The sequence below is a fragment of the Archocentrus centrarchus genome, chromosome 19 (assembly GCF_007364275.1).
Source record: "Archocentrus centrarchus isolate MPI-CPG fArcCen1 chromosome 19, fArcCen1, whole genome shotgun sequence".
Classification (NCBI taxonomy): Eukaryota; Metazoa; Chordata; class Actinopteri; order Cichliformes; family Cichlidae; genus Archocentrus; species Archocentrus centrarchus.
Window position 1 is genome coordinate 16,947,362 of NC_044364.1, and position 22,686 is coordinate 16,970,047.

At 42.3% G+C, this 22,686-nt stretch overlaps 1 protein-coding gene across 14 annotated transcripts in view; it reads left to right on the plus strand.

The window, feature by feature from the left end:
- The first annotated feature begins 508 nt into the window (after nt 1-508).
- Nucleotides 509-22,686, plus strand: part of LOC115797983 (calcium/calmodulin-dependent protein kinase type II subunit gamma) — a 44,988-nt gene continuing 22,810 nt past the window's right edge. For 8 of the 14 annotated variants that reach the window (XM_030754599.1, XM_030754606.1, XM_030754603.1 and 5 more), the window contains exons 1-9: nt 509-799; nt 2,851-2,945; nt 12,532-12,591; nt 16,124-16,178; nt 16,326-16,391; nt 20,027-20,099; nt 21,286-21,388; nt 21,839-21,922; nt 22,216-22,310. In XM_030754599.1, the coding sequence (XP_030610459.1) occupies nt 735-799; nt 2,851-2,945; nt 12,532-12,591; nt 16,124-16,178; nt 16,326-16,391; nt 20,027-20,099; nt 21,286-21,388; nt 21,839-21,922; nt 22,216-22,310 (696 nt within the window). In that variant the 5' untranslated portion in view covers nt 509-734. The remainder of the gene's footprint in view (nt 800-2,850; nt 2,946-12,531; nt 12,592-16,123; nt 16,179-16,325; nt 16,392-20,026; nt 20,100-21,285; nt 21,389-21,838; nt 21,923-22,215; nt 22,311-22,686) is intronic. The other 6 variants (XM_030754600.1, XM_030754608.1, XM_030754602.1 and 3 more) reach the window with 2 other exon arrangements.

The following is a 22,686-nucleotide window of genomic DNA, read 5'->3' on the forward strand; positions in this document are numbered from 1 at the left end:
ATGCACATGCACTCCTCTCAAATGCAAAGTCAATTCAGTTGTTCAGAAAGGCCGACCTCCTGTGTTGAGAGCAAGACCTGCATTAATCAATATTGATTCCTTCAGTGTGAACTTGTGCTTTGTGTGTATGTGCGTGTGTCACAGTTTGACTCTGCTGCAGTGAGGTGTGACCCAGTGATGGGTGTATCCCAACCAGTGCAGTAAAAACGCTGCTGCCGGGGCTGCTGCCTGCAATATTTTTGAAATAAATGAGAGGAGACAGGCGCTGGCCGTCAAAGCTCTTTCTCAGCCAGTCATCTGCACAATCACGTGGCTGCGTGCGCTTTAACAGCATCTCATTGTGATCTACTGCCCTGCAAAAGGTGAATTATTTAGTCTAAATGACTGAGAGAAATTTTCACCACCATCTCTCCAAATTTTTCAGTGACTTCATTGAACAGGAGGCCCCGCTCGCGTTGCTGCACGAGCCTATTCTCGCGAGGATTCCTCCTCTTTACTACACATACACACGCACACACACCGCCACCATCATCATCACTCCTCCTCCTCCTCTTGTACCCAGCCCCTCCCTTTCCGTCCGTGCTCGCCTCTCTCCTCTCTTCAGTCTTGCCTGCCTGTCAGAAAGGTGCTTTAGTGTTGGAGGCTAGGCTACCCTCCTCTCGGACCCTGTACGAGAGCCTGCCGCCGCCGCTGTCGTACCCCAAGGCTCGGGCTCCCCTCTCACGGCTCCAACCATGGCAACCACCGCTACTTCCACCCGGTTTACCGACGAGTACCAGCTATACGAGGAGCTCGGGAAGTAAGCAGCGGCAGTAACGTTACAGTGTGCATCGTGTTTGTCTTGTCGTTTTGTCCTCCACCCCCGCAACCTCGCCTCATATTATTTCGGGTTAGCCAGCTAGCAGCGATAGTTAGCCCAAATAGCTTGTAGACTTAATCATGCTGAGTGCTTTTAATGATCTGTCAGTGCATTTTAGCAGAAGTGTGCTATTGTCGTAGTGCAGTCAAGCTAAATAACCGCTGCTATCGGCTAACAGCTGCTCCCGCAGTAACGGGAAGAGCGCACTAACGTTCAGTTACTAGCCAGCGAGCTACCACGCTGATATTGACAAACTGGTCGAGTTAGCCGACTAACGTTGCGTCTTTTAATCACTGATCGGGATGAACAGAAGTCACAGATGTTGGTGTATGAACAGCTGCTGGCCTTTCCGTGGCGGGTAGCCGGTGTTTTCTGGTCTGCTGGACCCGTCAGCGGGGCCCCGAGAGACGCCGGAGACGTATCCCTGTGACATTTCACCAGCCCACGGGGCTGGCAGATCCGTGCGGGCTCGACCCGAGGCTGTGGTCGTTAGCTAACTAGGCCGACTCCCCCCTTCTTTTTTTTTTTTTTTCCTTCTCCGAGCAGCTGCAGATGATTTGTGTTACTGTGTTGAGTAACGCTACGTATCTCTGGATCATTTAATGAGGAAGTTATTCAGTCCAGGCTGTGACGCTTTATGTTTGCACTGTAATACCATAAGCTCCGCGTATCAGCTGCCCCCTCCATCATGTTACCAATAAATGAATTGTTATGGCTGTTTAACAGAGGTAATTGGCGATGTCTGGTGGTTACAAGGGAAATTTGACGTTTACCGTGTAAGAGGCATGACGTATTTTCTCGGTATTTTGATGACGGCAGAAAAACCGGAGTGCTACCGTCTCTGCTTCAGCAGCAGCATCTGCTGTTCTTGGCCGGGGAAAGCTTTTATCTCTCAAATCAGCAGCAGGGCGACACTGGCCCTATAAAGATACACTGCCCTTAATTTTAGCTGCCACTTCCACTCTGTCCCTTGTAATTGACAGTAATCGATGGCACTGATTGCACAACCAGTCCACTGGCATACATGAACACACCTAAAGATCTCGCCTCCCCTGCCTCTCATCCTTCTCCAGACTGACCACTTACCTCCAATAGTCTTTCTGCATCTGTTTGTTAATGAATTTTGCTTCGTCATAGCTTGTTAATGTCAAGTCACTGACTTGTGCTTGTGTCACCTGTTGCCACTCATTTGCTGGTGAATAATTGAGACTAAGAGCAGAGTGCTGCAGAACGGAGCAGACCTCCATATGTCATCCACAGCAGTTAAAAAAAAAAAGAAAAAAGAGCAGCCCTCCTTTTCTTTTAGGGAAGCTCTTGAGGGCTAGAAACTGCAGGTTTGTCCGGAGGCTGCAAAAATCAAGTGTAATTACATCTTGTGTAACACTCAGAATCATACAGTCAGTGCTGCTGCGAGAGCATTCATCTAGGTCAATATGAAACTCCTCAAAGTGGCAGGCGTCTTGTAGTGTGCACTTCCTTTTATGTTTGAGCACATTTGTAAGTGTGAATGTAATAAATGTTGACGATTGTTGTGTGAAATGCAGCCCAGTCTCTGTGCTGCCTGTTGCAAATTGAATTTCCTTTTTTGGGGGGGGGAGTAGGTTGCATTGTGTTGTGTGCATATCAAAGATTAGAAAGAGCACTTGGTCGTTCATTTTCGTAGCCTCTTGAGAAGCCTGTTATGACTGCTGCTTCTGGTTTGCTTGATTGTCTCACCTTTTCAGGTTGACTGCCCCTGTTATAGTGATGACTGTAAAATATAAAAAAAAAAAAACTCCTTTGCTTCTGTGTGTGTGTGTGTGTGTGTGTGTGTGTGTGTGAGAGAGAGAGAGACAGAAGTGGGGAAAGGGTGAGATTGTTAGTATTCACGAACAAACCACTGCCACGTATGTAGATGCAGCTTCAAATGTCACACTTTGTGTATGTGTGTGACAGCGAGGCAGCATCTGAAATGGAACTGATTTTTGGTTGTTTATGTTCTTTCTTCTTAGGGGAGCTTTTTCAGTGGTGCGTAGGTGTGTAAAGAAGTCATCAGGACAAGAATATGCTGCAAAAATAATCAACACTAAGAAGCTGTCTGCAAGAGGTATGCTAACACCATGCACACTGACACAGACACCAATATCTGTTTGCTTTGCTTTAACAGCATATTTTACTGGTGCACACTGGTCTTTCTGGAAATCCTATTCAGAAGCAGTTCATAGATGAAATAATGAGTTTAAATTCCTGTTTGTAGGTAATCCAGTGAACTAAAGACTTGACAAATCAAGTTACTTCATCTTATCGATGTATAAATCCCGTAAAATCGGTATTGTTGAAAAGCAGTTCAGTCGCAGATGTTTTTTGTTTTTTTTTTTTCCCTTCCCACCTTCACCTGCTAGGGCTTACCGTAGATATTGACGTAATAAAATATCCTGATATTTTATAGAAAAATCCTGTTTACTGGAAACCGTGCAGAAACAGAAGTCCCATTATTCCAGTTGCAGAGGAAATCTTTTATTGGGTCGTTGTGTCCGTAGGGAGTTCTTATCAGAAACCTCTCTAACGCGCTTTAAGAACTCTGTGTTAAATAACTCTCAATCGCTCCTCTGTGGTGCAAGCAGACAGCCGCTGTACAATTAATTGATTGGCGCTGCTGCATCGTCCACACCTGAATTTTATTAGTTGCTTCACTCGTGCGCCTCCCTGCAGACGTTCAGACCCACGTGTACATGCATGGCACGTAATGTTGTAATGATGACGGGTGCTTATGTCACTATGTCAGGACCTCCCCATGCTTCAGATTTTCTTTTTTTTTTGTATCTGCCAAATTAGCACTGCAGACTCATTTCTGGTGTTCACACACACCTGGCTTCCTTTGTTCTCCTTTCCTGTGCTCTCTCTCTTGTTACCTCTCTGCCTCTTTCTTTCTCAGTCTGCCTCTCTCTCATTGCCGTTCTCTTGTCTTCCTACAAACGGGGATTGGTTTGTATTGAGGCTAATCCACTTATACTAAATGTATCTCATCAACCACTAAGACCCCACGGATTCCATAGGCGCCTCCCTGTTGTCTGTGTCTGATGGCATTTGCGTGTCTGTGTGAAAGGGAGACGGCGAGAGAGCGGGAGTTATACTAATGGAGCATGTCTGTTTTGTGTGAGTGTGTTGTAATGCTGTTATTGTTCTTTCCCTGCCATCAAGTGTCCACATAGGGCAGCTACCAGTATTAATGTCCCACCAAGGAAAAGTACGGTCTCAGCAGAAAACTGTTGGCTCTTTGCAGAGGCAGGGAGTACAATGTAGGCCTGTGCATGTGTGTGTGTTTGCCAGGGGAGAAGAAAGCTGGCCAGGAGAGGAGGAGATTTCAAACAGTATAGTCTTGCAAGGAACTTGGTGACACTCCACACCAAGGGAGGAGGCTGAAATGAGACAGAGGAGGAGATACAATAGACTGAACAAAGGCACGAACAAGATAATTTGGTGCTAATAGAAGTGTTGCAGTAGGCTGCTTTTCTGACGCAACATGCACCTACACGGAAACACGACGTCTACACCAGGCGGCCAGTCCATGAGCAGGCAACTTGCCCAGTAGGATTTGGGTGTTGTGTTTTTGCCACCCCCCCCCCCCCAAAAAAAATAAATAAATAAATAAAACATGTAAGTGTGAGCGCTTGTGTGGCCTGGTGGGTAAGTCTCCCAAAGCTGTGGTAAACACTGCAGTAATCTGAGGGGAAGGGAGGGGGAAAGGGGAGACAGGGAGGGAAAGGAAGGAAGCAAAAGGAAGGAAATGTGGGTGGATAGATAGATATAGGGAGTTGGCTGTGGTATAGTTGTGTCCACAGGCCGTTTGGGATGGATGCAAGTGGGCAGCAGCATGCACAGTAGGCACTGACACCCACCTGATTCTCACTTTAAAGAAAATGAGGGTTTCAGTTTGGCCGCTTTAGCTAAAAAGTGAGATAGGAGTTTGTTTAGCTGGCAAATGACAAAATGACCTACTGAATAAGATAAAACATGAAAAATGCAACAAAGTAATCCCAAGTATAAAAATCTCCAGTTTTGAGTGCACAAAGTGCTGCGTTGGTGTAACATGAGTTTATCTGCACAGTATGAATGCTCTGTTTTATTTTGTTGATTGAAGTGACTGGAAGGCTGATGGCTACTGCATTGTCTGCTGCAACACTGCGTGTGTGAGAGAGAGAGACACACACACACACACACATGAGCTGTCTGCTTTAATATGACTTTAATATTTTTTTTCTTCTCAGCATTTTGTCTTCCTACAGTTTGTGGCCTGGGGCGGTATAATTGTCCCAGTGAAATTATTTCTCTTGTGCTATTTTACAAATTGCACTTATTGCTCAGCAATTTTCATTTCTATTTCAATGCACTTCATACATCGCTCATCTCTGTTGCCAAAGTCGCTTGTTACCGTTGTTGTTGTTGTCGTTAACAGCAGAACAGTCAGATTCATCTGTTTTCCTTCTGGAGACTTAGACCTCTGAAAGTCTTGATGTTCAGCGATATATTTTTTTAACAAATAGAACTAGAACAGAAAAATTGCCTTTTGAGTAAATAACAAACAAATGAAAAAAAAATCATCAGCATATTTCTTTAAATGTGAAAGGTTTTAAATGACCGCCAGTGCCTACAGACAGATATGTACCTGTTAAACCAGTCATTGACACAAATCTCTAATAAGGCAATCGCATGGTGGCAACTCAGTGCATTTATGCATGTAGACGGGGTCAAGACAGCCTGCTGACTCTGAGCATCAGAATGAGGAAGAAAGATAATTTCAGGGACTTTGAATGTGGCATTGTTGTTGGTTCCAGATGGACTGCTCTGAGTATTCAGAAAATGCTGATCTCCTGGGATTTTCCTACACAACCATCTCTAGGGTTTATAAAGACTGGTCTGAAAAAGAGGAAATATCCAGTGAGCGTCAGTTCTCTGGGCAAAAATACTTTGATGCCAGAGGTCAGAGGAGAATAGCCAGACTGCTTCAAACTGATAGGAAAGTATAGAAATTTAAGTAACCACTTGTTATAACCACTATATGCAGATGAATGTCTCTGAATGCACAGCATCAACAGCAGCTTTAAAGGAGATGGACTATAACACCAGGTGCCACTCGTGTCAGCTGAGGGTAAATTTTACACTGGCTCACCAAAATTGCACAATCGAAGACTGGAAAAAATGTTGCCTTATCTGAGTCTCCATTCTGCTGAGTCATTTGGATGGTAGAATGAGAATTTGGAATTAAAAAAAAAAAAAGAAAGCTCGGCTCCAATCTGCCTTGTATGAAGGCCTCGACCTGGTGGTGGTGTAATGATGTAGGGGATTTTCTTGGCATATTTCCGAGCCCCTTAGTACCAACTGAGCATTGTTTAAATGCCACAGGTCCTGAGTATTGTTGCTAACCATGTCCATCCCTTTATGACTGCATCTTCTGATGGCTGCTTCCAGCAGAATAACATGCCATGTCACAAAGCTAAAATAATCTCAAACTGGTTTCTTGAACATGACAGTGAGTTCACTGTACTCAAGTGACCTCCGTAGTCACCAGATCTGATCCCGGTAGAGCACCTTTTTGGTTGTGGTGGAACAGATCATATGTCAATATGGACCTAAATCATTGAGGAATGTTTCTAGCACCTTGTTGAATGTATGCGTTGAAATATTAAGGCAGTTCTGAAAATAAAAGGGGGTCAGCCCAGTACTAGCAACATGTAACTAATAAAGTGGCCAATGAGTGTCTACTAAAAATCATAGTTCAGGCTCCCTTGAGCATCTTTCTTGCTTTTAATGAGCCAGTCCACAGCCAGATTGGTGAAACATGAGCCAGTTGTGTTGTTGCATTGATCCATGAGCACAGTAGAGGTTCATGACTTTCAGCTGTGTGGTGGCAGGCGTGTCTAATAATTATCATCCAGCGCCCTCTTTATTAGAGTAAAGATGGAGGTAAGCAATGCATATGTATTTTTCTTGGCTAGCCATATTCATATTTGGTAATGACATGGCATTTGTTCAGCGCTCTGAATAAGGGAAAGATGCCATGGAAGCCACAGTGTCATAAATGTACACATGTATAGTAGGGAAGTATAATGTGCGGGCAAAAAAGCTTTTTTATCTTATTTTGGGGGAAAGGTCTCCAAAACATTTTTAGTGCTTTTTGACAGATTTGACTGGGTTTTATGTACATGTAGTTTTTATATCCCAGTGACAAAAAGAACAGTTGTCTCTACTTGTTAGTTTCGATAGTAGCTTTAAAATGCATTGCTAAAAGTATATATTCTCACATCCAAATCATTGAAGTCAGGTGTTCCCATGACTTCCATGGCCACAGGTGGATAAAATCAAGCACCTAGGCATGCAGACAGCTTCTACAAACATTTGTGAAAGAATGGGTCGCTCTCCAGAGCTCAGTGAATTTCAGCGTTGTCCCATGATAGGATGCCACCTGTGCAACAAGTCCAGTAATGAAATTCCTCCCTACTAAATATTCCACAGTCAACTGTTAGTGGTATTATAACAAAGTGGATGTGATTGGGAATGACAGCAACTCAGCCATAATGTGGTAGGCCATGTAAAATCACAAAGCATGGTCAGGAGATGCTGAGGTCCATCCCCAACTTTCTGCAGAATCAATCACTACAGACCTCCAAACTTCACGTGGCCTTCAGATTAGCTCAAGAACAGTGTAGAGAGCTTCATGCAATGGGTTTCTATGGCTGAAAAGCTGCATCCAAGCCTTACATCACCAAGGACAGTGCAAAGTGTCTGATGCAGTGGTGTAAAGCACGCCAGCACTGGACTCTAGAGCAGTGGAGATTTGTTCTGTGGAGTCACAAATCAAGCTTCTCTCTGGCAAGCTAAAGGGCAAGTCTGGGTTTTGCAGTTGCCAGGGGAGCAGTACTTGTCTGACTGCATTGTGCCAAGTGTAAAGTTTTTTTTTTGTGTGGGTGTGGGTGTGGGGGTGGGGGGGGGGGGGGGGGGGGGGGGGTATGGTGTGGGGTTGTTTTTCAGCCCCTTAGTTCCAGTGAAAGGAACTCTTAATGCTTCAGCATACCAGGACATTTTGGACAATTTCATGCTCCCAAATTTGTGGGAACAGTTTGGGGATGACTGCTTCCTGTTCAAACATGACTGCATACGAGTTCAGAAAGCAAGATCCATAAAGACATGGATGAGTGAGTTTGGTGTGGAAGAACTTGACTGGCCTGCACAGAGTCCTGACTTCAACCTGACAGAATGCCTTTGGGATGAATTAGAGCAGAGACTGCAAGCCAGGCCTTCTCATCCAACATCAGTGTCTGACCTCACAAATGCACTTCTGGAAGAATGGTCAAAAAAATTCCCAGAAACACACTTCTAAACCTTGTAGAAAGCCATCCCAGAAGAGTTGAAGCTGTTATAGCTGCATGGGGTGGGCCGACATCATATTAAACCCTATGGATTAAGAATGGGATGTCACTCAAGTTCATATGTGTGTGAAGGCAGAGGAGCAAATACTTTTGGCACTATAAAGTAACTTCTCAAAAGCAACATTGGGCACATATTATGTGTGTCGCTTGATAAGATCTTTATTTGCTGATGACCTTGTTTTTTATTTTATTATTTTAATAATAAATATATATGTATATTTAATAATTTTTATATTTTTCTGTGTGCTTTTGTGTTAATTGACTCAGCCACATTTGAGAGCATTTCTGTTTTTGTAGGAAAAAAATTTGTTTTTCCGTATTTTTTTTTTTTATAAATTATTTCCCAATGTAAGGAATAGGAAAAGTGTTTTTACACCACATTTACCAAAACAGTATCCATTCTTAAACCAGAAGTAGGGGAAAAGAAGCAGAATGTATGGAATCATTTTCCAGTAAATATCCATATCTATCTCGTCACCTCCAAAATAAGGTTGTATTGCCATTACTGATCGGCTCTACTTCATTTTGTCAGTATTTCCCATCCTAACAGTTTGGATGTAAACTTGCCTGAAACAGATTGAACTGGATCCTCAAGCCTTCAGTCAGATTGTCAGCTTTGTGTGGCAGAAATGGGGGGTGTGCGTATGTGTGTCAGGTCCTCTCCATCCTTCTCAGCTGATGTAAGATGGCTGTAGGCCCGCCCCATGGCAAAGCAGATGGCCAATTAGAGAGCAGCAGGAAGTGCCAGTAATTACCCCTCCAGCTCTCTCTTTACCGTCTTCCTCTACCACATACTCTCGCACCAACAAATAAGGAGATTGAATGAATTAGTGAGCACTGCAGTGACACTGCACCAGGGTAGACTGCTGTACACACACACACAAGCGCATGCACACGCACACACACACAGGGGAGCTGTGATCCTCTTCTAGCAAATGGACGTTTCATGTAATCCTCCCTCCTTCTGTCTGTCTCTCAGTCCTGCGTCACTGCTGTAATTAGGAGGTGGTTCAGGTCTCTCCCTTATTCGCTCGCTTTCTCTTAGATGAGGGAAATCTACACCTGTAGCTTGACAACAGGGAGGTTAGTGGAAGGTAGAGTGTAGTATGGTGCAGCATGGTGCGGGAGGACAGACAGACAGATCTTCAGGAAGTTATTGAAACAGAGCCAAAGATAGGGTAGACAATAGGCCTGCACAATATGAGGTCTGCCATTTTTCAGTATTATGACAATATAACATGCAATAAATAAATAAATATTGAAGTGGGCACACTGGCTGCAGTTTAATTCAGAATTTTTCCCAAGTTATTGGAGAGCGTTGGGTCTGAGGTTACAGCACTGAGGTGGTGGCGGTTCTCTCATCTTCTCAGGATGTAGTTACTAGCTAGCTTTGCATGTAAATATAATAGTATGTGGCTAAATTCAGATATAACTAAAATGAGTTTCTAGAGCAACAATAATGTCTACAGCAGCAATAATCTCAAATATACTTCTGTAAAATCTTGGTAAAGTAAATATGCGCAGATGGATTGAAACTACTCTCAGTCCATAGCTAAGTTTACAATAATCTGCAAAGATGTGTCATGTTCAACTGGCAGCTAACAGTTCATAGTGGTCTAACAAGCAGGTGGAAGCAGGCGATTTTATATTTTTCTGCACATTTATGCTTGTTGTTCAGGTGGTTTGAGGAAGAACTCTTGGTGGGTTATTACCCAAAGGTTTTTGTTGCACTTAGGAATGAGGTTAGTTGTCCACTGTGGTTATCTTTCACTTTTTCCAGGTTTGCAGGCTCACCACTGCTTCTTTGATAGCTGCAGGTTGAGACACCAAAATTCATACAGGAGAGCATCTGTCGATTTGTTTTATTCAAACCAAACAATTCCAAAAAAACCTAAGGGCCCCATTATACCCACTGCATCAGTCGCTTTGTGCACCACTGGTGACATCATCACACAGCCACATCCAAGTCTCATCTTTTCAACTGTTGCAACATCTCCCTCTGTATAATCTGTAAATATCCGAGCTTATGTGCTGATATATCATTGAAATCGAGGTAAAAAACCAACACTTGTGCACTTGTGTCATCACCCCAGCTTTGGCGGCAGCGGCACAACGTGCCAGGTTGCAAAAATAAAGAATTGTACAACCAGCAGAATTGTTGGCTTGTGATGTTACATTAATCTGATGTCATCTTTGTTGTATGGATGGCAGGTATAATGGGGCGCCAAATCTTAGCCCTGATGTATCCAGGGCTCAAAATGATGTTGAGTGTCAGTGAATGGTGCATGTTAAAGTTTCTCTTCATTGCTTTTCAGGGAGTCTTTTGCAACGTGTTTATCATGCATGTTTGAAAATATGATTTATTTGTCCGTGTTAGTAGACATTACAGCCAGAAACCAGCTAGAAAAATGCTGCTGCTTTTTATAGTAGCATGCTCTAATGCCTGTTCACTATGCTGCATTATAGAAGAACAGCTGGGTAAGGTGATAGTTGATTACTCAGCAACAGCATGTGAATTTTATCTGAGGTTGTTGCTGCGCTGGGGAAATGAATGCAAATCTTGGTGAGCCCGTGTCTCTGTGGTGTAATTGCCATGGAGCTGTGTGGTCGAGTTGAATTCACTACAGTAATAAAGCACACACACTGAGTCATTCTTTATTACAGTTACCCCACGTGACCTCTGACCTCAACCGTGGCATGGCTCCTTCCTGTGGTAATTAGATGGAGTAGTTTAAAAGTGTCATGTAGTTTACGGACCTACAAATGCACACATGTGCACACACACTGCTACAGGACTTGGTAAAATTCTCAAATAAGGATGTTGTTGGGAGATTAGGGAGGTGCCTAATCTTTGCCTAAAGTGCAAATACTGCAGGGTTCATAACTGAGCTTCACACTAAACCCCATTGCACGCACACTCGATCGCATGCAAACTCCTGCACCTGTTGCTACAAACAAACTTATTACTAAAGTTACTTATTATTTATTTGTGTGTTATAAAACCACATGCATACATGGCATCGCTGTAGCTCAGGTTTAATTCACATTGTGAAGTTTCAGCAGTAAAGAGGGCCACTTCATGTGAATGACTGTATTGCTAATGCTAATAATAATAATATAGTTAATGAGTTTCTGTACATAGAACAAATCATCCTTTAAATATCTGCATATAGAGACAATGGCTGCTGTACATCATAATTCCTAAGGAAACTATAGTCATGAGTCAGTACATTTTTAATATTAGATATGTGTATATCAGGGTTCTGTTCAGAGCACGGTCAGTTTCTTAAGAGGAAAACAAGTGCCTTGTCTTTCATGTGCTCTAGTCTCAGGCACTGAAATGTTTTATTTGAGATGGAAAGAACATAAATCATGGTGGGTGTTATACCTGGAAATTTGTAAAAGGTGACCCTTCTCCTCTGACTGAAGGACATTGATGGTAATTTGTTGACAAAACCACAGTACAAGAAAACGAGACATTGGTGATTATGTGGCACCTAGTGGTTAAGACCCATAAAACCACAGTGTCCCCATTTCAGTTCTGACTGGTGAGAATTGCATGTCACATGGTTTACACTCTTGAACTTCCTGTATTCATTTCTAATAACTAAATTCTGATTATTGACATAACTGTTTGAGTGATCAACTTTTTACTGATATGTATACTTAAGCAATATAGAATTATTTGCACATGGATTGATCCATTTCAGATACCGTACTGATCACTTGACTTTTGTGATCTGCCACTACCAAGTGACAGTCCAGTAAGCTGTAATAGTCACTATGATTAGGCTTGACCGTTCACTGGTGGTGAGTTGACTTGGATAGATCGGGCCGTTGTCACTAACTCCGGATCTAGCTTTTTAAGTCAGGATCTGTACATACCTAGCTTTAAAATAATAACTTGGCTGTTAGCTGATGCCAGTACCAGTTCTTTTCTTTTACGTCACAGAAAACATCTGAAATGTTAGCAGCATTTCATGTCACTGTTTGGGAGGTTGAGCAAGCACAAAATGAATGTGGCAAATGAGGTGATCATCGGCTGCTAACCTCAGTACATGCCATCTGCAGTGCGGATATTCAGCTCATATATTTTGGTGCATCTCTACACTTTTTAGGCATTTCAGTTATTTTAGCTATCTCGTACAGTAGTAAGAGACAGCTGAACATGTGGTGTTAAAGCACCTGAAGTGGAAATTGCATTATGTTATTAAACACTTTGTCACTGTGTTTGAACTTGTCTAAACTTCTTTTTTGTGTGTGCAGACCACCAGAAGCTTGAGAGAGAGGCTCGTATCTGCCGTCTCCTGAAACACCCCAACATCGGTGAGTATCCCACCAAAAGTGTGCTCTGCTTTAGCTTAATGCAGTCCCTGTGCTGGTTATCTGCAGCGGAGAATTTCACAAATACTGTTTGTCAGACTTAAGATGTGGTTGTCACCGTTGACCTTTAGAAATAATAATAGCGAATGATTTGACTTTGAATTAAGATATTTTTGTCATAAAATTGTTGTGGCATTTCAAAGCAGAGCTGATCACACACAATTACACTTTTTTTTGGAATATTGCACTAATGCACATGTAGGCATCAAAATCTGTTTGTAGAAATCAGGCTAAACCTTAATCCTGGCACTCCAGTTACAATTATATGCTATATGATGAGGGATGATTTGATGGTACTTGCATTCAGGATTGATCTCATGACCTCACATGAAGCAATTTAAGGAAATTGGAGATACTCATGTTCAAAGGTTAGACCATAGGCTGTTATCACCAGTAATGCCGTTCAGTCAATAAAATTATTTTCCCTTTGATCTGGTGGCCTTCGCTTTTTTTTTTTTTAGGCGATAGGACAGACTCTGATTTGAACGCTCTGTTTAAATGTGTTAACTTAAAGTTTCAGAGTTCTGATGTCAGATAAGAAATGAGCAGAAACGCAGAGAGCGCACCGAGTGGTAAAATAAATAAATGAATTTGAGTCCCTGTATTTATTTTTCAGCTTGCGCTTGTGATGATCAAGCATTAGATTAATCATTTCCTGCAGCATTACTGTCTTATCTTATTTGCAGTAATAGGGTTTCATTTTTCTCATATGTTTAAATCTGTAGAGATCTCCATCACCCATTCCTCAGATAGTGTCTCTGGAGGAGGCAGTGTTTGGATTTTGTGCCTAAGAAGAGTCAAACAGCCCATCGAATGCCGCCCTTACACATGAGCATAGCAGAAGCAGAAGTTGATAACATTCGCTGTGATACCATCATCTCTGAGTGGGGTTTTTAAGTTTAGGCAAGCCAGCTAATGCTAAGAAAGTTTGACTATGTTGAACTTGAGTCGTAGTACATTCCTCTGGTTTAGTTTGATATTGTGTATTGTTGGCTGTGTGTGAAATCGTGCACTACTGTTCATCATTCTGCAGAGTCAGGAATTTTATGCACATATCGATGAATTATTTTATTTATTTTTGTGCCAGGAAAACAAAGCTATAAAATTAATTGTTTAAAGTCTTTTAGCACTTTCTTTAAACATTAGCCAGTATAAAATTAATGTGACAACAGATGCTGTAACCTGTAAATGTTATCTTAACGGCCTGTTTGGCTGTTTGATCAGTGCATCCGTAATAATCGGTCTCATTTGCACCATTTTTTTGTTGGAAATCCTGTAATTCAACAGGATGTGAATTTCACTTTTGAACTTGTCTGCTCTTTGCAGTGATGACATAAATTATCACCATCACTAATTAAAAAAAAAACAAAACAATATAACAGTGCCACTCAAAATTAGAGGTCACTGAAGCAGTTGCACATGAACTTCGGACAGTTTTGGGAAAATCAGGTCAGGATATTTTCCAGCCCCCCCCCCCCCCCCCCCCCCCCCCCCTTCCCCTTGTATGTAGCACACAGCGGGAAATGGGCTGCTTCAAACACATATGCACTACTGGAAATACTCTGGCATAGGCGAGGGAGCTGGCTAGATAGAACATGCAGGAGGCGGCGCGCACGACGCCCACTCGCTAACGACGAATGCACCAAAATATTAACTGCAATATTCACACTTCGTCTCAATCCGACATCACAGAGTTTGTACAAGGGAGCTGGAAGGTTAAAGACCGTCAAAGAAAGCTTTAGGCCTGTCGTGCATGTGTGAAGATGACTTGAATGTTGTCTGGAAGCTGGCTGTTGCTGCCTGTGGCCGAGCAAATTTCTGTTCTGCTGTTAACTGTTGTTAAGATAACTAAAGCTTATTGTGAGAAATCTCCTCTGCCTTCTTACCTACTGGTTGAGATTTTTTTTTTTTTTTAACCTTTCTGATGGAAATTCTTTTTGCACTGATATGAATTATACATCTCCTAATGGAGATGTTGAGGAGAGATGGGTATTAAAGGGCACAAAGGGGAAAATGACAAAATCAATGACACCTTTCTCATTGCACTGCTCAGTTCTATTTTCCTCATGTCCTAGTTCTCTAACCCCCCTCCCGCAGGCACTCATTTGCCCCTCACCTACTTTTCCTGTTCTTTCCCTCCCTATATACATTTCTCTCTCATGTCCTTTCCCCTTTTTGGTATATTTTGGCATTGTATACGTTCAAACTTTAGACAAAAGAGGGCACAAAAATGAGACAGATGGAGAGACGAAAGCAAGAGTAGGAGACAGATGGAGGGAGAGCGAGAAGATGGGAGGAGGAGAAAAGAACAGTCGCTCTTGTTTCTTGCTGCAGGGCCATCCTACTTCATCTTATTATACAACTGATATTCACTTTACATAATGATAACAGTTTCTTTCTTGATGCTAAACCTAAGCAGTATCTCAGGCCCGTTCTGTTGCTTCTGGATCCTGCTTCGTCATTGTGCTGCTGTTTAGTTAAATTGGCAAGTAGACAGTTGTTGTGGTTGTCACATAACCGCAGAATGAACTCAGAATGAACAGTTCCTAGATTGCTTCTGGTCTTTCTGTGCCCATGTTTGTGATTTTAGTTTTTTTAGTGGTTCACATAGGTCTCGTTTTGTGATTATTTATTAAGAATGGGGACATCATGTTCCTGAAACAGGGAGCAAACCAGTGACAGAAAAACAGGTTGTTCTAAGTGGACAAAAGAGGGGTTCATAAATCTGCCCGTAGCTTCTGTGTCTGCTGAAAAATTGACAGATGCATGAGTGAGTGCTCTCTGGTTAGGGCAAAATACCCATATATAGAGGTGTCCAAGTAGCCTAATGGTTGACTGGATACCCTGATTCATGGTTTCTGTCTAGTCACCACCAACTGTCAAAAGCTCCCCCAGACCATCCAAATACATATCTATATATGACCCTTTTATCGCCTTTCTGTATTAGCAGGTATGTTTGAAATACAGCAGGGATGACTGTTTAAAGCTGAAAAAAAAATTTAATTGGGATGAAAGCAGGTTTTTGAAAGGTCTTGATTGTTTGGATCTGACATAGCTTTGCATAATGCTATCACAACCTACAATTACAGCTGCATATACACTCCTGCATTCCAGCCCTGCTGTGTCCATTATAAAGATGCAGTTTCATCAGTAAGTTTGCCCCAAACAAAATACATTCCAGAAACCATCACTCAGTTTCAGTAATTGTAGGGAGTGTGTGGTTGAATGAAGTGCTCATTAATTGCCTAATCACTGGGTGTGCTCGTATCTCCGTGGTTAAGAAAGGAGAATCAATATATTACAATCATTATTGACATTTATTTTTCTCCAGCTCTGCTCACATATTTTTGTTTATGAGTTTTCCCTTAGCTTCAGTTTATGGGGAGCTTTAACAGCCAAACACAACTGCATATTTTTTTTTTTATGTCTTGCACTTAGCTGCTGTCAGTCTCACTTCCCACCCTCTTTCTTGCAGTGAGACTCCATGACAGCATTTCAGAGGAAGGCTTTCATTACCTAGTCTTTGACCTGTGAGTATCCTCCATATACACACACACACAGTGACATTTTATCCATGCGTGTGACTGTGGTTTGTTTGTGTATGCTAACAACTTCTGTTTGCCTCCCTGTCTCTCCCTCTGTCTTCGGATCCTTTCTTCCTTTCCTTCCCGTCACAGGGTGACAGGAGGAGAGCTTTTTGAAGACATTGTAGCCAGGGAGTACTACAGTGAGGCCGATGCCAGGTAAACACCCCTTCATGGAGCAACACTGAAAAATCTAAATAAATGCACAATGCGATGATTTGCAAATCATCCATTTCAAAAGTGGCATGTTTACTGCTGTGTTGCATCACCTCTTTTAAAAAAACCACTTTGCACGATAAAGAATTTCAGCTGCTCAAAAGTTTAGAGTAGGTTTTTTTTTTTTCTTTTTGTAGTGTAAGGAATGTTTTCCTTGCACTACAATATATAGGTTGCACTAGGACCCATGCTGCTGCATTATATGCAGGTATTGTCTTGCTTAAAATAAGCAAGGTCTTACATGGAGAAGACACTGACTGGATAGCATTGTTTATTGCTCCAATACCTAAATATACATCATTCGGTGTTTATGGTGCCTTCACAAATATGCAAGTTATTGATGCCGTGTACACTAAAGCATCTTCAAACCATGGTAAATAAATCATGAATGCTGGCTTTTGAATAACAAGCTGGATGGTCGTTTTACCCTAGAGGATGTAGCACTTTAGAACCACATTTAAAAAAAAAAAAAAAATGTTTCTGGCTTTCAAAATGAGCATCGAAAAAGCTGGTCAGAGATTTTGGGGGGGTGGTCACAGGGGCCTGGGGTGCAGCCTGGCTAGAGCACCACAAAATTTGTCGCCTTAGTGGTGCTGCTGACATTTCCGCCTGTGTATGTTGTGATCAAAGGTTTCTTGGAAACCTAGTGGAGTTATTATTAGAAGTTTTATCTTAAGTATTTATCTGTTTTGCATTTTGCTGCTAAACCACAATAATTCAAAGAACAGGCACAGTTTAACATCCTCAAGTTAAAAATTCATAGAGAATAAACATGAGATCTCTTTGTTAATCTAGAAGTTTTGAAATGATAGGAAAACAAAAAAGCTGATTCTGGTTTTCGCATGCTGCGTCACAAATGTATTTGTATGTAAAAATTGTCCTCATTTTCAAGATTTATTTTTGTGTTCTCTTTTCAGTCGTGCTTGAACTTTATATTTTACACGTCACCCAATCGTTTTCAGGATATGAGTTTTCTACATGCAGACACACGACGCTGCAGACACACAGCATAATCCCACTAAATATATAAATACTCTCATTTTATGAACACACAAGCACACAGCGGTGCATGTAATTGGTTCGCTTGTATTCTTGTCAGGAAATGCATTCACGTGGCAACAAGTTCACCCCCCCCCCACCCCACCCCCACCTCTTTAATCACATGCTTCACTCTCCATCTGGTTTAAGGTCCCATATTGTAAAACTGCAATTCAGTTTTTTTTTTTTCTTTTTGTTTGTTTTAATAAACTGAGCTCTAAATGATTCATTCAGCCTGAAAATATGTGTAATCCAGCCGCATCACTGCTGTGTTAGAGATGATGCATGATGCTAACTCCAAAATGTCTCAGCTAGCAGAGCACACCAAATGTTCTGCTGGTGGCTGCAAGAGCAAATGCAGGGGTACGTTTGTTTTATCTGCAGTCTGTGTATAATCTACTGTAGATAAAGGTTGAATAATCAGTGTGGCTTACTGAGCTTGAAGGATGCATTCAGATATGTGAAACTTCAATTAACTTGTATTAAAATAGGTGTAGTATGGGACTTTTGAAGTAGTACTGAAACAATTGCACGGTTGCACAATCGACCAGCAGTTCCGATTAATGTTGCCTTTTCTGAGGCAAAAAAAAAAAACAAGTTCTGTTCTCTCAAATGTGAAAATTAGTTGTATTGTTCCCTGAATGTGCTGAGGGGACATCACCTTGGCATTTTGTGAAATTCTATTTGGCATTTTACATTATTTTCTTAGATTTTTGTTGGCATCGTGTCATGGAATCTTTCTGTCTTTCCCTGCTCATTTCTTCCTCCTTTGAGTTTGTGCGGTCCTCCTGTGGCTGTGTGGTGGGCAGATTATGAATTCTCTGTACTATTGGATTGGGGGGGGTTGTCTGTTCCTACAAGGGGGGAACAAACCCACAGAAACCAAGCCATATGAATTAAGCCTGGGCCACATTCTTTCTAGGAAAAGGGACATCTGACCCATTAACCTGAACATGAGCATTGGACAGTGAAATCATCACCTGGTGCTACGGTGTGTAGGACAGTAATAAGATGGTCTTGTATGGGCATGTAGGGAAATTTCACAAGACACATAATGTGCCAACACACTCACCAGGATTGTGTGAAACATGCATATGAGCCAGTATTGAGAAATGATGGTGGCGGTATTAGTGGCAGCTGAACTGACGCCCCCATTATGAAAATTGCTACCGGGATAGAGATTTATTGAGTGTGTGGTTAAAGGCCTCCCACACAAGTGATTCTGTATTGATTCTTTAAGCTACTGTACCTGGATAATGTCTTTGAAAAGTAAAATTGATTGTATAGTAAATGTTTTATGTTAAGCGTTACCCTTAACACCCACTGGCTTCTAATAAATTTGAGTTTTGTTTGTTTTTTTCCCCAGTTTTAGTTCCTTTCAGGGATTGTTCTATGGGTGCAGTTAACAGCTACTATCTTTATTAATTCATCAAGTTAGTATTCAGTGGTTAACTCTGATGTCAATTAAGTGTATAATACATAAGCCTTATATCCACAGTGACATTTTCACAATGCTTTTTTTTTTTTTTTTTTTTTTTATTAAATAAATACAACCAAAAGTTATCCACAAACGGTAGCACAAGGGAGTTTTGCCTGGAAAATGATTATGGCTGTGTCTGCTGTCATCACTCGTCTCAATTTTGAAATGTTTAATTAACACACACTTCAGTGTTTCCCACACATAGGTTTTACTTGGCAGGCTGTCGGCTTTATGTTCTTTTCCAATTGTCCAGGAAAGTGACGTCATCTGTGATTGATTTTACTAGGGGCCAGTTGCCTCACTTATATCTTGAAACTTAAATCACTTCTAACCCGCTAGCCCTGTCCTTTTCTTCTATCAGTTTTCCCTAATGGGAAGATGTGGTACATTTATCATGTATCTGCCTCTCCAGAGAGTCTCAGGCCCAACGGTCAGACAGACTGCAGCTGACTGTAGTCCTTATGCTGATGTAGAGATCAGCCGCGAGCTGGACAGCCACTTCAACGAGAACCTGCAGCAGGTGCAGAGCTGGCGCTTGTGCTGTTATGCAGATCTGACCGAGGCTGCATGGCGAAGCAAGGAGACTCTCAGACAGTGGAGTTGGTCTTCGGGACAGGAGGCTCACTGAAGAGGCAGTGAATACATTGCTCTTTTGTATATTTGTCACTAGGGACTAGGCAATTAACATATTTGCAGTGAAGCACACATTACATGCCGCAAATAGAATCTGTTTCTGTGGGAAAAACTGCAGGTTGTCTAAACTTTGCACGTTTTTCAGACACTGAAACAATCTGTTGGCACGACAGCTCTAGTTTCATGTTGTCAGTTTCAGTGATGAAGAGCGATGTCAGTTTTTTTCTTTTTTTTTTTTAACCTAATGATGGCAGCAACATGCGTGTTTTTTTTTTTTTTTTTTTTTTTTTTTTTTTTTTGGTTTTTTAATAAGCACAACACAAGCTGCCAGGCAGACGAGCCATGTCGGGTGAATGTGGTGTTTTTTGTAATGAAGGGCAGTGACTGACACGTCATGCTCTCTCTGTCCCCTTTTTTGTCTCCGTAGTCACTGCATTAGTCAGATCTTGGAGAGTGTCAATCATATCCACCAGCATGATATTGTGCACAGAGACCTCAAGGTGAGTGGCTGCCCGTTTCCATGACAACCACACACTCGCACATCCCCACACACACACACACACACACACCTACCTCTGCTCGTGGCCATGGCAACACACAGATGGCTCTCAGTTGCTCCATCTCTCTCCCTCTCTGCAATTTTTGCTTCCATCCCTTTTATTTTTCCCCTGCATCTCTCTGCCGTCTACTGCACCCTCCCCATGTTCCTCTGTCTGTCGTCAGATCTGTCATCCTGCCTGTCCTTGGCCGGGATTCTGTGTGTAAGTGAGTGCATGTGTGTGCGTGTGCACAATCACATGATGCATGTTCATGTTGCGCACAGAGATGGTGAGTCATGATCACGTGAAAGGGTTTGTCTCACCTATGGCAAGGATTCAAGAGCTCATACGTGCATAAACTCACTCGTCGTTTGGGAGGAGACATAGATGTGTGTGACGTCACACCCCCCCCTTTGAGCATCGGGATATTTGATTTGTCCCAAATTGCTGATAGGTTCAGATGTAAGGAGTAGAGGAAGAGGAGAGCTCCTCCTTTACCTACAGCTTTCCATTTAACCCAGTTTAAGTTAATGAGATGTTAATAACATATGCACTGAACCTGCACTGTACCTTTTCAATCTGAAACTGTAGCGTGGTGGGGCGGGATGGGGAGAACACTATCTCAAGAGATGTCTGAGACACGTGTGGGCGTTTTTTGTATGTGTGCACACTGTCAGAGAATAACCTCGAGCGCTGCCTGTCTGATTTGTTGGCCTTTTATCCTGAGTGGGCTTTTTACTGCGGCCCTTTATGTCCCGCTGCCCAAACAACGGCCATTTAGAACACTGCAACACACGCTGCCTCGCACTAAGTACACTTTCCATTTAGCATGCAGTCTGCAGCTCTACCTAAATGACTCCCGAGTGGTTTCTATGGCTACGGACCCATGCCCATATAAGGTGTTGTGGAGATTCTCAACTACTTATCCTCTCCCTGCCTCCTCTGTCTCTTCATCACGCTCTCACACCTTTATCCCACCCCCACATGCTGTGTCAAATACATCAAATATAAATATTTCTGAGGAAAAGCTTGACTGAAGAGCGCCTTTAACTGCCCGTCTCTCACTGTCTTGATCTCTGCTTTACTGTGTGTGTGTGTGTGTGTGTGTGTGTGTGTGTGTGTGTGTGTGTGTGTGTGTCTCTCTCAGCCTGAGAACTTGTTGTTGGCCAGTAAGATGAAGGGAGCTGCAGTGAAGCTGGCAGACTTTGGACTTGCTATTGAAGTGCAGGGGGACCAGCAAGCTTGGTTTGGTAAGAAAAAAAAACAGTGACACAGGCACGCATATATAATGAGCAGGTCCATTACCTGATCTGTGATTTTGTCTGGGTGTTGAACTCTGGATAGTTTCTACATCGGGTATGAATCACTACTGAACAGGCCCTCTTTCATACATCAAGTCACATCTGCTGCCGCATTAAAGCCAAAAAGTATTTGCAGGAGCATTGCTTAAGAGGCTCACTGTCACTTTTCAGGTCATGCTTAGGTCATTGTGTCTTGGCTAACAGCCAAACTGCCAGCATTTGGCTGACTCTCTGGCGGGGATGGGATGATTAATGGGTATTTGCTTGTGACTCTACACTATCATAATCTGGCCCTGCATATGGGTCACTATAATTTAAGCTATTTATATAACGGCGCGAAAGTAGCTTTTACTAGGATTTTAATAAAAGTTAATAGTGCCCTCTTATCTGTTTGGTTAGGGTTTGCAGGCACTCCTGGCTATCTCTCCCCTGAGGTCCTGAGGAAGGACCCCTATGGCAAGCCTGTGGACATATGGGCTTGTGGTGAGTTTTGACCCCGGCAGTGTTTGCCTTGAGTCGAATGAGCCTATTCAACTGCCTTTTAAGTATGAAGGTAAAATTGTTTTCAGAGAGGTTAATGTGAATCATAAAAGTCAAGCAGGATGATTTTTGAAACCTTGCAGCCACTTTAAGAGAGGTGACTTCATCATGTTCATAAAGTGTTGCAGTAACAAGGTTTCAAAACATTTTTCTTATTGTTGCATTTTCTTGTCTTGATCTTATTCTTTGCTTCCCATGCTAACTGGTATTGTAACATGATCTCTGTTTCCTGTCAGGTGTTATTCTCTATATCTTGTTAGTGGGATATCCACCATTCTGGGATGAAGATCAACATAAACTCTATCAGCAGATCAAAGCTGGGGCGTACGATGTAAGTGTGTGTGTGTGTGTGTGTGTGTGTGTGTGTGTGTGTGTGTGTGTGTGTGTGTGTGTGTGTGTGTGTGTGTGTGTGTGTGTGTGTGTGTGTGTGTGTTATTAGATGTGACGGGTGCAGTGCAGGGGTTTGCTAAGCAGTTTTTGAACATTTAACAGTGTCCAATTGAGATGTGTTCCAAAGCTATTGATCCTATCAAGGCCTCCCTGACGCATTGCAGAGGGGTGTGTGTGTGTGTGTGTGTGTGTGTGTGTGTGTGTGTGTGTGTGTGAGATAATCCGAGAAGGGGTATTCTCCTTTCTCAGACTATGAATAATGAAGTCACTTCACAGTTTGTTTGAAGGGATTTTAGTTTTAATAAAAGTGCAGCATG